This window comes from Lontra canadensis, unplaced genomic scaffold (genome assembly GCF_010015895.1).
Source record: "Lontra canadensis isolate GAN:19392208 unplaced genomic scaffold, GSC_riverotter_1.0 scaffold153, whole genome shotgun sequence".
NCBI classification, from domain to species: domain Eukaryota; kingdom Metazoa; phylum Chordata; class Mammalia; order Carnivora; family Mustelidae; genus Lontra; species Lontra canadensis.
The window spans coordinates 512,675-527,154 of NW_022631147.1; the positions used below are offsets into that span (position 1 = coordinate 512,675).

At 36.2% G+C, this 14,480-nt stretch overlaps 1 protein-coding gene across 11 annotated transcripts in view; it reads left to right on the forward strand.

Moving 5' to 3' along the window:
• Positions 1-14,480, forward strand: part of ERC1 (ELKS/RAB6-interacting/CAST family member 1) — a 563,354-nt gene that overhangs the window by 382,508 nt on the left and 166,366 nt on the right. Inside the window, exon 17 of one of the 11 annotated variants that reach the window (XM_032844421.1) lies at positions 6,984-7,013. The exons of the other annotated variants lie outside the window; for them this stretch is intronic. Coding sequence (XP_032700312.1) covers positions 6,984-6,999 — 16 coding nt within the window. The 3' untranslated portion in view covers positions 7,000-7,013. The remainder of the gene's footprint in view (positions 1-6,983; positions 7,014-14,480) is intronic. 11 annotated transcript variants of the gene reach the window in all.

Consider the following 14,480-nt stretch of genomic DNA (forward strand, 5'->3'; position numbering starts at 1 on the left):
GCTCAGTTTTTTTGTGCTCTGTAATTTGATAAAATATCACATGTTCATCCTGCTAGGAGTGAGTAAGATTCAGATCATTTGTGAAATTCTTTAGTGATTCCCAGATAATGACCTATCCTGGTCATTTTCTTGCCTATACTGAGGCTTCTGTAGGTAAGTATTTCTCCTGATTGTCATTTTGTAAGCGGTCAGTTCAGCTATCAGTCTTATTTTCTCCAAGTTTGGGGTTATTACTGGGAATCCTCACATTTTGTCACCTCATTTCTGACTTTGTTACTGTTTCTGGCCTTAGAACACAGTTAAGATCTTTTCCCTTCCCTACCAGCATTTTTCTTTCATTTCCTTAGATGTGGCTCAAAATAAGGTTGTGTCTTCTGTCTTGTTTGGTTCCTGTAAGTGAATATGTTCAGGCTTTTACAGTGTTTCATTTATTTCTTCTAATAGAGAAGACATTCTGAAATCTGTCACCTTTAGGCAAATTTAATCATATTTAATATTAAAGGCAATATATGTGATTTCATTTATGTGGAATCTAAAGAAAAATGAATAAACAAATAGAAACAGACTCATAAATACAGAGAACAAGCTGATGATTGCCAGAGGGGTGGGTCGGTGGGGAGAAGGGCAAATTAAGTAAAGAAGATTAAGAGGTACAAACTTCCCATTATAAAATAAATCATGGAGGTGAAAAGTCCAACATAGGAAATCCAGTCGACAGTATTGCAACTACATTGTATGGTGACAGATGGTAACTACACTTATCTTATTGAGCATTGAGTAATGTATAGAATTGTCAAAATCAATATGTTGTACACCTGAAGCTAATATAATATAGTATGTCAAATATACTTTAATAATAAATTTTTTTAAAAAGATTTTATTTATTTATTTGACAGAGAGAGAGAGAGAGATCACAAGTAGGCAGAGGTAGGCAGAGAGAGAGGGGGAAGCAGGCTCCTGGCTGAGCACAGAGCCCGATGCGGGGCTTGATCCCAGGACCCTGAGATCATGACCTGAGCCAAAGGCAAAGGCTTTAACCCACTGAGCCACCCAGGTGCCCCAATAAAAATATTTTTAAAAAGAGAATTTAAGGGGCGCCTGGGTGGCTCAGTGGGTTAAAAGCCTCCGCATTTGGCTCAGGTCATGATCCCAGGGTCCTGGGATCGATCCCCGCATTGGGCTCCCTGCTCGGCAGGGAGCCTGCTTCCCCCCCCCTCTCTCTGCCTGCCTCTCTGCCTACTTGAGATCTCTGTCTGTCAAATAAATAAAATCTTTAAAAAATAATAATATCAATCAATAAATAAATAGAGAATTTAAGCAGGGTATTGCAACAGATGTGGGCCAAGAGCAACCTCATCTTGTTATCTGAGTTTTTTGAACAAATATCACTTCCTTGTGTTCCATGATCGGAAGGGATTGGGAAACATTGATCTAAACTACAGGACCTGAAATCCTCGTGGTTTGTTCTTTTAACAACAAAATTTTTTTTGTTTTGGGTATGGATTACCTAGGGTACATTCTCTGTATCTCTATAGACTATTACTTTCCTAGGCATAAAAAGTTTTGATTTGTAACTAGAGTAATTAAAAATAGCAGATTAAAATTATAATTACAATTCTTGTTTTTTAAAGTTGTGTATTTTTTTTTTAAAGATTTTATCCATTTATTTGAGAGACGGAGATCACAAGTAGGCAGAGAATCAGGCAGAGAGAGAGGAGGAAGCAGCCTCCCCGCTGAGCAGGGGCCCCGATGCGGGGCTCGATCCCAGGACCCTGGGATCACGACCTGAGCCGAAGGCAGAGGCTTTAACTCACTGAGCCACCCAGGGGCCCCTAAAGTTGTGTATTTTTATTGAAGAACAATTGATATGCAATATTATATTGGTTTCAGATGTACAATATAGTGATTGAATAGTTATATACATTATCAAAGTCCTTACCATACATTACTACACATAGCTCTTACAGTATTGTTGACTGTATGCTGTACATTACATCTCTGTATCTTAATCATTTTAAAACTAGGATATTGTACGTCTTAATTTCCTCTTCCTAGTTCATCTACCACCTACCTGCCTCTGCAACCATCAGTTGTTCTCTGTATTCATGAATCTGTTTCTGTTTGGTTTGTTAATTTGCTTTTCAGATTCCACGTGTAAGTAAAGTCAATACGGTATTTGTTCTCTGTCTGATTTATTCCACTTACCATAGTACCCAATAGTCCATCTATGTTGTTACAAATGGCAAGATTTCTTTTCTTTTTTTTGTTTAATGGCTGAGTAATATCACATTGTACATTTCCTTTAGCATTCATTCATTCATTGATACTTGGGTTGCTTCCATATCATAGCTATTATAAATAATGCTGTGAGGAATATAGGAGTGCATGCATCTTTTTGAATTAGTTTTTCATTTTCTTTGGATAAATACCTAAGAGTGGAATTGCTGGATCATATGGTAGTTCTATTTTTAATTTGGGGGGGGAATCTCCATTGATGTTATCTTTTTTTTTTTTAAAGATTTTTATGTATTTCTTTTGAGAGAGAGAGCATGAGTGGAGAGAGGGGCAGAGAAAGAGGCAAAGGGAGTCTTAAGCAGACTCTGTGCTGAGCATGGAGCCCAGTATGAGCCTGAGATCATGACATGAGCCGAAACCATGAGTTGGACACTTAACCAACTGGGCCACCCAGGTATGCCCCATTACTATTTTCCATAATGGCTGCACCAAATTTACATTTCCACTAACAATCCATGGGGGCTCCCTTTTCTCTACATCCTCACCAACACTTGTTATTTCTAGTTTTTTTGATAATAGCCATTCAGACAGGTGTGAGGTGATACCTTACTGTGGTTTTGATTTGCATTTTCCTGATGGTTAGTGATGTTGACCATCTTTTCTTTGCCCTTTTTTTTTTCTTTGCTCGTGTCCATTTTTTAATCAGATTTTTAAAAATTTAGTTTCATGAGTTCTCTGTATATTTTGGATGCTAATTCTTTATCAGTAAAATTACATATTTTAAGTATCCATGTACTCTGGTTATATTAAAAATTTAATACAAGTGTTCATTCAATAAGTATTTATTGAATACCAATTTTAGATACTAAGGAGGGATCTATGAACAAATATATTAAAGCGTGATCAAGATAAAAAATGGAAGTGTATACATAAAGCCATGTATATTGCACACATATTGACTACAATTCAAGTTGTGCTAGGCAGTTGGCCATATATAAAAGTTGCACAGAATTCTGGCAGTGGTCAAATTATCTGAGACATAAAGGGAATTGGTGAGCAGGGATGGCTTTGAGAAGGTTGTGATATCAGAGAAGCAGGACAGCAGTTGATAAGATATGGTGAATTTTAAGTAATTGATAATATTAAAGCATAAATTAAAATAGTGGGAGAGAGAACACCATAATCATAGCTCATATACCATGCTACGGATTTTAGCCTTTACCCTATTTACTTATATATTTCCACATAACAAGTTATCCCAGATTTAGTCTCCTAAAACAAAAATTATTGTCTCAGCTTCCAACGATCAGAAATTTGGGAACCCTTTAGCTGTGTGCTTCTGACCCCAAACCTCTTATGAGATTGCAGTTAAGATGTCAGCTCAGGCTGCAGCCATCTGAAGCTTGGCTATGGGTTCAAGAGCTATGACCTGGATGACTAACTCACATAGCTGTCAAGAAGAGTCCTCGATTTTTCATTGGCTATTTGCAGGAGCCTTTACTTACTTACTTATTTACAGGGCCTCTCTGTAGGCTGCTCATAGCATGGCAGCTAGCTTCCCATAGAATGATTCCAGGGTGAGAGGACACTGAGGAGAGAAGCCACAGTATTTTTTATCACATGATCTTGGAGGTAATTTATATCACTTCAACCATCTTATCTTATATTGGTCACACAGATCACCACTGGTATGATATAAAAAGAATTTATAAATCATATGAATACCAGGTTATGGGGAACCAGTGGAGTCCATGTTGGAGGCTGACTATCCTATCCTGGAAGCAATAAAGAGCTATTAAACATTTTAAATGTAGAAGTGACATTTATATTTGCATTTCAGATATATGATTCTGCTGTGGAAAATCAAGTGTAGAGACCAAATTAAATCATGAAAACACTAGTAATCTCAAGTTTTTGAGGCCCTGAAGTAAAGCAGCACTTACGAGGTTTAAGAATTTTTGAGAAGCACTTTAAAAAGACATAATTTATTGGTTGCTGACCGGATATGGTCAATTAGGAAGTAGAGGAGTTAAGGATGACTGTTAGGTGTCTGGGTTGAGAAACTAAGTGGATATTGATGTGGTCCACTGAGATGCAGGACAGGAAAGTAGATCTATCCAATAGACATTTGGATATCTGTAAGTTTGAAGTTCAAACAGAAGGGAATGAACAATAATATAAAATGAGAAGAGGACCTATAGTAGTATATCGCTAGGGAATTCAACACATAGATGAGGGGGAAATGATCCTGCAAAGGAGATGAAGAAGAATTGTTAGGAGCTAGATAGTAAACCAGCAAAGTGTGATTTTATGGAAGCCAAGAGAGAATACAGCGTTGAGAAAATAAGGAAGGATAACTAACCTATAAGCATTAAAATGTAAAGCTCAGTGAAGCTCTTGAAGTATAGTTTGAAAAGCCTAAACTAAATGGTTTAATTTAGTTGGTATGGTGACCCTAACCTCAGTGTGAAAACAAAATGTAATTTTTTCCAAGATAGTAGTGTTAGGATCTAATGATCCCCTTTGCATTACCCCCTCCATAATACACACACATCCATGCGTGCACATGTGCATCCACCCTCCCCAACACACAGAGCCCACACAACTTTATAAGACAAAATTAGCTTCTTCTCCACCCCTCCCACATCTTACTATGGTGGCCAATAAAAGGAGTCAGCAAACTTTTTTCCATAAAGGGCCAGATAGAAAAAATGTTAGGCTTTGTGGGTCATATGGTCTCTTTTACAACTACTCAGCTTATGAACTACACAGCTCTGTCATTGTAGTGGAAAAGCAGTCCTAGACTATGGTCTCTTTCACGACTACTCAGCTTATGAACTACTCAGCTGTGTCATTGTGGTAGAAAAGCCGTCCTAGACAGTATGTAAATAAATACATGTGGCTGTGTAACAATACAGCTTTATTTACAGAAACAAGTGGAACAGCAGTTTTACTCCTAGGTACATGGGCAAAATAATTGAAAGCGGGAACTCAGATACTTGTACACCATTGTTCATAGCAACATTATTTACAACAGCCAAAAGGTGGAAGCAACCTAAGTATTCATCAATACATAAGTGGATAAACAAAAACAATGGAAAATTATTCAGCCTTGAAAAGAAATGAAATTCTGGCTTGTGCTACCATAAGGATGAACCTTGAAATCATTATGATGAGTGAAAGAAGCTGGACACAGAAGGACAAATATTACATGGATCCACTTACCTGAGGTAGATAGAATAGGCCACATTCCTATAGACAGAAAGTAGGCTACAGGTTACACGGGCTGGGCAAATGGGGAATGGGGAGCTATTGTTTCATGGGTACAAAGTTTCTATTTAAAAGTATGAACAAGGGGCGCCTGGGTGGCTCAGTGGGTTAAGCCTCTGCCTTCGGCTCAGGTCATGATCTCAGGGTCCTGGGATCGAGCCCCGCATCGGGCTCTCTGCTCAGCGGGGAGCCTGCTTCCCCCCACCTCTTTCTGCCTGCCTCTCTGCCTACTTGTGATCTCTCTCTCTCAAATAAATAAATAAAATATATTTAAAAAAAAAAAATAAAAGTATGAACAAAAAATAAAAATAAAAAAAAAGTATGAACAAGTTCTAAAAATGGATTGTTGTTTTAGTTGTACAACACTGTGATGTACTTAATGCCACTGAATCGTGCACATAATGGTTAAAATGATAAATTTTATGTATATTTTACTACAATTAACAACAGCAACAACAATAATGATAAAATAGACAGCAGGGTAAATTTGGCTCCTGGGTTATAGTTTACCAGTGTCTGGACTAGAAACTCTTGAGTACAGAGACTGTGTTTCTTTCAACTTAAATCCATAGCATCTAACACAGCTGTTTTATTAAAGATGTGCAGAAGCTCAACATAGCCAAATGAAATTAAGAATTTGGATCGTTCTTTATTTACTTGTATATTTATTTTCATAGTCTGTTCAATGTTTATTTAGTACTTGATTTTTTATTGCAAATTGAACACATTTATGATGTCTAAAGATCACAGGAGGAAAAAGAAAATACATTTTTGTCATTACACATTAAATGACTTTTATCTTCTTCATACAGTTTCGAAAAATATCAGTTCTAATGAGCTCATCTTTTACACAAAATGTTTATGTTTTCTCTTTGCACATGTAAATAACAGCCTTAGATTTTGCACAGTAACTGGCTTATCTTCATGGTAGAATCTGGGAAAACAAGGCTTCATGTCGGTCTATAGAAATCACTAATACTGGAAAAAACATCAAAGGGTTTTTTGTAGAAGAAACCTGTACTTTTTTTCACATTACATCATTTACATTTCTTCAGGGCTATTTACAAATATTTATTAATGTTCATTTTTTTTTTAAATATAGGTCCCTCTTTACAAGGGAGGAAATTAAGAAGGTAAAGCTTGGTAAACTTCAAAGGGAATCATAGTTCTTTTTTTTTTTTTTTTTTAAAGATTTTATTTATTTATTTGACAGAGAGAGATCACAAGTAGACAGAGAGGCAGGCAGAGAGAGAGGGAGAAGCAGGCTCCCTTGCTGAGCAGACAGCCCGATGCGGGGCTCGATCCCAGGACCCTGAGATCATGACCTGGGCTGAAGGCAGAGGCTTAACCCATTGAGCCACCCAGGCGCCCCGGGAATCATAGTTCTTAATGACAGGAAGAATCTTCATTTTTCAGTTAAGAACCTTAGTCAGCTATGGCCCAACACAAAAAATTGACAACCTTCCTTTCATTTCTAGGAGAATCACTGATTGATTGACCCTAACAGAGTAAGTAGATATTATCAGTTAGCCACTGTAGTACGTAAGAAACAGAGTATGTTGTGACATTTGTTTACTATAGATAGATGGTTTTGGAGTTTTTTCCTTTTTGGGTTTTTTGTTGTATGGGGTTTTTTTGCTTGTTTGTTTGTTTTTTAGACTGGGGGTCGGAATCAAGTGAGGATGATATTTTTTAGTTCATTGTATAAGTAGAATTGAGTCAAGACTCTTGGCTATTTTCAAGTGTATCCTCTTGAATATCCACTGAAATACTAGGATATATTTTAGTGCCAGTACTAGTGTCACATTTTAGTTTTTCAAACTGTGCTTTACTTATTAGTCAATTTAAAATGCACCCAAAACAAAATTAACTACCTTGAAGGGGAAAGTTGAAATAATATAGTGGTTTCTTTGTAGAGAAATTCTGTAAAACTGAAACATGTCTATTTTGATGGTCCTTAAGCTTTATTTCCTATACAATACTAAATAAATTTTGTGATTGGTATCAATTTTCACATTAGCCCAGGAAGTATTCTTTTATTGTCAGGTTTAGAATTGAAGGCTTCTCTAGAAAAGAACATTTTTTTCTTAATGCCAGTTTTTCATATGTCTCTCCAATTTGTTGATTCTCTAGAGCGTGATCCATTTTAAAGCTTACCTGCAGTGTTTACAGGCTGTGAAGGCTTGTGGCATTTCCTAGTAAAAAACAACTCCACAACCAGTGTAAATGATTTGCCAACCACTTCTTCATGATTTGGGTGTCTTTTCTAGTAAGATGTAGACTCAAGAAGGGAGCCAGAGGTCATTAAGAAGAAACATACCTGCCCCTCTTGTTTACAGAAGTTTTAATATTTATTAAATTAATTAATATTTATTAAGAACTTGTATTACTGAATGCTTTTTAGGAAACTTGTTGGATTGTACAGTCAATGATTAAGTATCAGCTCTTAAGGAAAAAATGTACAATGTCTTAAAACATAATATAACAAGATTTATAAAAACCTATGTCCCTTGAGATTTATGAGCAATCAATCCCATTGTCCTCAATATGTAGTTTGTTTATAGTTGCTGAGAAGTCCCATAGTCATTTTTTTCTTTTTGATTCACTGAAAAGCTTTTCCCTTGGTAGGTCTATGATTCAATTACTGTAGTTTGCCTTGATCTCCAGTCACCATGCTCAAATTTTTGAACACCTCATGCATATGTACAGTCCAGTCACTTCAATGACTTGGGAAATTGTGAAGAGGCTAAGGAGTTAGACTCCATATTTTCTCTTGGCCTGTTTCTTATTGCAAAGGAATGTAGTAAAGCACTGTAGCTTTTTTTGTCTATTGGCTACCTATGCCCAAAACCTATTCAGTCAAGTATGTCTTTATTGATAAAAGTAAATTTGCCTCCGTTATATCCCAAAAGATCAGGACATGGGGTCAGTTCTGTGGTCATCATAATAGAGAGTCCCAACACTTTTTCTCCAGGCTTTCTTCAAGAAGAAGTATAAAATAATATTAGTATGTGATGGGCCTTTGGCTTGGAGACTTCAGTAAATGCATAAAGTGATATTGATCGTCTAGCTAAAAACTGGTGTCTTGGCTTAGAAGTAGTTCTTTTTGATAACCAGGAATGTGGTTTTATTTGTTTTGGTGGCTTTGAGCATTTTATTCAAAAAGTTGAGGACATAAAAAGATAACTTGATGATTATACTTAGATCCTAATGTAAAAACCCCATAAGAATTCAACAAACATAATTTTTACAACTGGTTAGATTTCCAATTTTCCTAAACAACAGTATGGAACTATTGCCAGTCCTGATTTAAAGTATATATGATACCTACAAAAATCGCACTGATTGCAGTATTTAAGTCTCCAAGCCCAAAGAACGCCCTGATGACTGTCTCCAGGATTACTCTAACTGGTACTCCTTATTGAGTTATCAAGAGGGAAGCCCAGGTTCATAGTCATTTGCTTTTTTTATTTTAGGCACCAAAAGGTGTACTTCTTGGTTTATGAATTTTAAAGACTGGGAAATTTGACACACGGAATATTATTTTTTGAGTGGGTAAATAAAGTTCAGGAAAAGCAGTGAACAAAGGAGGTTTAAAAAAAAGGATGGGATGCATTTAAATTTGTTCTGTAGTTCTGTTACCATAATAATTCACTCAAAAGGGATTCATTTTGAATTTAGTGTTAAAAGGAACAGAGCTAGGGCAAGTGCAGGCCAGCACTAAGTAACAATGGTGGATTGAGACCTATTGTATTTTTTTAAGTGATTCCAGGGCTGTCCAGGTGTCCTGATTTAAAGGCTGCTTCTTGAGTCAGGAAATTGTATCTTGTTCTGAGGTTTACTGTAATAAAGTGCATAGTCCTAGGGGATGGTATTGCTGGCCTCATGAATCACTTTACAGGCTGGCTGTACTGACCTAAGCCCCATGATTTATTTGTGTCATACCATAGTAGGAATGGCAAATATGTAAGGCACACATGGTTTCTGGGATGGTTCCTTAACAGGAAAACTGCCATAAATCCATAAAGTGAGATAGGGCAGAGCCAGCCACAGCTCATGTCATATCCAAGAGATCTCTTCCTATTTTATAGGATGTATAGTTTTAGCACTGGGTAAGTTTAACATTCTTCTTGGAATGAGTCCATGGGCTTTTTGTGTACTATGTTTTAGGCTACCCAGTCTTAGTTTCATTACTTACATCATCTTTTGTATCTAAGCTTGTGATTGACAGCATTGCAATAAGATTAGAATTTTACCTTGTGTTTGAACTTCATTTGATTCCCATCGTTAATAAAGAGATTCTCTTAAAATTGCACTTAGGATGTAAGCTAGTCTTAGGCTAGTCAAATATTGAGCCAAAATGGCCAAGATAATAATCTTTCATTTTAATCTGAATGAAATAATCTGTTATTTTAATTAAGCTTTTTATTTTGAGATAATTTTAGATTTTGTAGATTCACATGTAGTTGTGAGAAATAATACAGAGAAGATCCCATTGTACTCTTTAGGCAGTTTTCCCAGTGGTAACATCTGGCAAAACCAAGATGTGATATTGTATACAGTAGCACAACCAGGATATGGACATTGATATGGTCAAGATACAGAACATTTCTATCACCACAGAGATCGCTTTTTATAGTCACACCCACTCCCCTCTCATCCCACCTTCCTTATCTCTCTTGGCAGCCACTAATCTGTTCTCCATTTTTTAATTTTGTCATTTTAAGAATGTTCTATAAATGGAATCATATAGTATGTAATCTTTTCAGATTATTTTTCGCTCTACACAGTTATCTGGAGATTAATCCAGATTGTTGAATTTATCAGTAGTTTGTTCCTTTTTATTACTGAGTGTTGTTCCATGGTCTGCATGTTTAACATGTTTAACAGCTTGTTTAACCAGTCCCCTGTAGAAGGACATTGGAATTGTTTCCAGTTTTTGTCTATTACGGAAAAACCCTGCTATAAGCATTGGTGTATAGGTTTTTTTGTAACTTAAGTTTCTACTTTTCTGGAATCAGTGCCCAGGTGTACAGTTGTTATATCATATTGTAGTTGCATATTTAATATGTTAAGAAACTAACTGGGGGCCCAGTCAATTAAGGGTCCAACTCTCAGTTTCCGCTCAGGTCATGGTCTCATGGGTCATGAGATTTAGCCCTGCCTTGGCTCTGCACTCAACAGGGAATCTGCTTGAAGATTCTGTCCCTCTCTCCTTCCTCCAACTCACGCTCTCTCGTACCCTCTCTCTCTCTCTGGAATAAATACATAAATCTTAAAAAGAAAAAAGAAACTGCCAAACTGCTTTCCAGATTGGTGGCACCATATTACATTCTTACGGTGTGTAAGTGATCCTGTCTTTCCATATCCTTGCTAGCATTTGTTTTTATTCTAGCAGTTCTGACAGTTGTATAATGGTATCTCATTGTGGGTTGGTTTTTTTTTAAAGATTTTATTTCTTTATTTGACAGACAGGTAGGCAGAGAGGCAGGCAGAGAGAGAGGAAGGGAAACAGGCTCCCTGCTGAGCAGAGAGCCCGATGTGGGGCTTGATCCCAGGACCCTGGGATCATGACCTGAGCTGAAGGCAGAGGCTTTAACCCACTGAACCACCCAGGTGCCCCTCTCATTGTGGTTTTTATTTTGCATTTCTCTGAGGGAGAATGATATTGGCTATCTTTTCATGTGCTTATTTGTCACCTATATATTCTTTTCAGTGAAATGTCTCTTAATGTTTTCTTTCCATTTTCTAATTATAGTATTTATTGTTGAATTTTGAGAATTCTTTATTATGAATACGAGTCTTTTGTCAGACATGTTGTTTGCAAGTATTTTCCTTCAGTCCGTGTCTTACCTTTTCATCCTCTAAACAGAGTCATAACTATGACTTTAGTAATTCAGTATATCTTTTAAATTAATTTTATTTTTTAGGGCAGTTTTAGGTTAATTGCAAAATCAGGTGGAAATCACAGAGTCCCCAGGCTCTGCAATCCCCATATATACACAATCTTCCCCATATATACAGTTTCTTCCACTATCAACTATGGGTACCAGGGTGGTATATTTATTATAATCAATGAACCTACATTATGTCATTGTTACCCAAAGTCCATAGTTTATATCAGAGTTCACTCATAGTTTTGTACATTCTTTGGATTTTGAAAAATGTATAATGTCGTGTACCAGCCACTGTAGTATCATATAGAAGTTTCACTGCCCTAAAAATCCTCTGTGCTCATTTGTTTCTTCCTCTCCCTAACCCCTGGAAACTGCCTGTCTTTTTATTGTCTCCATAATTTTGCCTTTTCCAAAATGTTATGTAGCTGGAATTTTCTTCAGTGTAGCCTCTTCAAAATGACTCTTTTACTTAGTAATATGTATTTGAGTTTCTTTTACATCTTGGCTTCTGTAGCTCATTTCTTTTTAGTGCCAAACAATATTCCATTGTCTTGATGTAACACAGTTTATCCACTCACCTACTGAAGGACCTCTTGATTATTTCCAAATTTTGGCAGTTATGAGTAAGGCTGCTATAAACTTTCCTGTCCAGGTCTTTTGATGTAAGTTTTGCGTGAGCATAAGTGTTCATTTCTTTTGGGTAAACACTGAGGAGTCTGATTGCTAGGTTATATGGTAAGAGGAAGAGTTAGTTTCTTGAGCAGAAACTGCCAAACTGTCTCAAAATGGCTATATACTTTTGCATTCCCACCAGTGGTGATGAGAGTTGTTTATTCTCACCAGCATTTAATATTGTCTGTGTTTGGATTTTGGCCACTCTATTAAGTGTGTACTGATACCTCATTGTTGTTTTAATCTGCAGTTTTCTAATGACATCCAATGGTCAACTTTTCTTTGTATGTATATCTTCTTTGTGAGATGTCCCGGTCTTTTGCCCATCTTTAAAATCAGGTTATTCATTTTATTAGTGGTTAGTTTTGAGTTTTTTTAATATTCTGGATAACAGTCCTTTATCATTTGTATTTTTTGCATATGTTTTCTCCCATTTTAAGGCTTCTCTTCTCACTCTTGATATCTGAAATTTTTAAGCACATGCTTTATGAGATAATGGTATATGTTTATCTTACAACAGACATATCCAGAGTACAAAGACTTGTATGCTTAAATTAAATAATTTAAGATTTGTTTGTTTTAATAGTGGGATATTATTAATGAAATGTAGGGAAAATAATTTTTAGATATACATGTTAACCAATTAGGAGAGGGATCATTTTCTAGGTTTATAAGTGTCATTTACAAATAACTTTTTTTAGAAGGTAACAACCAATTCCTTTTTTAAAAAATAAGATTAAACAATTGATAAATAAATTACTACTTAGATACTGCCTCAAAAAACCCCCAAATCCATTGGACCACCAATTACAACCCAGCACAACATACTCCTCTCCCCAGAGCTTCAAAAGGCCTAAGTCTTCACCTGCCTTATTGCCTTGGTTCTTAGGGCGCTCCAAGCTCAGTCTACCACCAGACTTCATAATGCTCCCATGTTCTAGTCACCTAGATTTCTCAGGATAACATTTTAAGATTGAGGCCTTATCTTGGCTCAGTGCTGAGTTTGATCTTTATCACATACAAGACATTTAATAAGTGTGTACTGAACTGAGCTGAACCAGCAGGAGCAAAAGGGATTAGAAGACTGAATTTTAAGTAAAAAGGGTTTAAGAGGCACTAAGAAAGTATAGACTTGGGAAACGTGAAAATTTTCAAATGACTAAAGCATCAGTCTGGAAAATTTGGGTTGGAGCCAAACTGAACGGTTGGAATGTCGTGTAGAGTCTGTAAATTGATACACCTACCTTTTACATAGAATGGTGAATTTTTGTATCTAAAAGTATTTAGAATTTATATTCTTAATCCAAAAAACATCAAATTGAGATCTGTCAATAGATCCTCAAATAATTTCTCTTTCTCCTGTACTTTCAGTGTTAAAGCAGGTATCCTCAAATACTGGCACATGCAAACAGAATTCAGAGAAATTGCAAAACCTGAAATAACACATGAAATTAGAAATTATCTGGGGTGTGTTTTTAGATGATAACACTTGCTTTTATTCTTTCTGTTGCTTTCTTTCTTTTTATTTCTTTCAAAGTACACCCAAATACAACTTCTTATATTCATGATCTCCTCTGTAAGACAATGTGTATTTACAATAGGACTGTTTTAAATTTGAGATACCTTTTTTCTTGTTCAAATGTAATAGTAAATGCCAGTTCAGTATGTGTACTCAAATCAGTCTCTTAGTTCTCAGTGTGATAAAATTCTCAGGTATGAGAAGCAATCAAGTCTTCTTACCCAGACATGTGTTTGGACAAATGAGATAATAAACTTTATTAATTAATATATAATGTTATGTTGTGCTGTTTTTATCTTCACAAAAAGCTTTTAATTTCTTAACTTCCTAGACTAGTAGCAGAGATAAGGTGTCTTAAGAATTGCTACTCTGCAGAGAGTGTCATAGAAACTGCCACAGGGAAGTTAACAGAACTCCCAGCCAATTAGTAGATAATAAGACCCTTTGTTGGGGGCCTACGTGGCTCACTTGGTTAAGTATCTGCCTTTAGCTCAGGTCACGATCCTGGGTTCCTGGGATTGAGCCCCGCCTCCTCAGGCTCCCAGCTTAGTGGGGAGTCTGCTTCTCCCTCTCTCTCTGCACCCCCCGATTTGTGCATTCTCTCTCAAATAAATAAAAATCGTTTTTAAAAAAATAAGCCCCTTGTTGGCTCTGATATTCACAGAAAGTCATTTCATTTTGCTTCATTTGACTCAAGCAAGAGCATTCTGTGATAATGTTATATTTTAATCCCTATGAAATTTAATAGTATTCTAATCAAGAACAAACCATGGAAGATGCACATTTGTTGTTTTTACTCTTAATGGTAATTCTTAACCTTTACTTTGTTCTCACATAATCGAGGTGGGAGTTCCAAAATCAATTAGCGATTTAACTGAGATTATAAG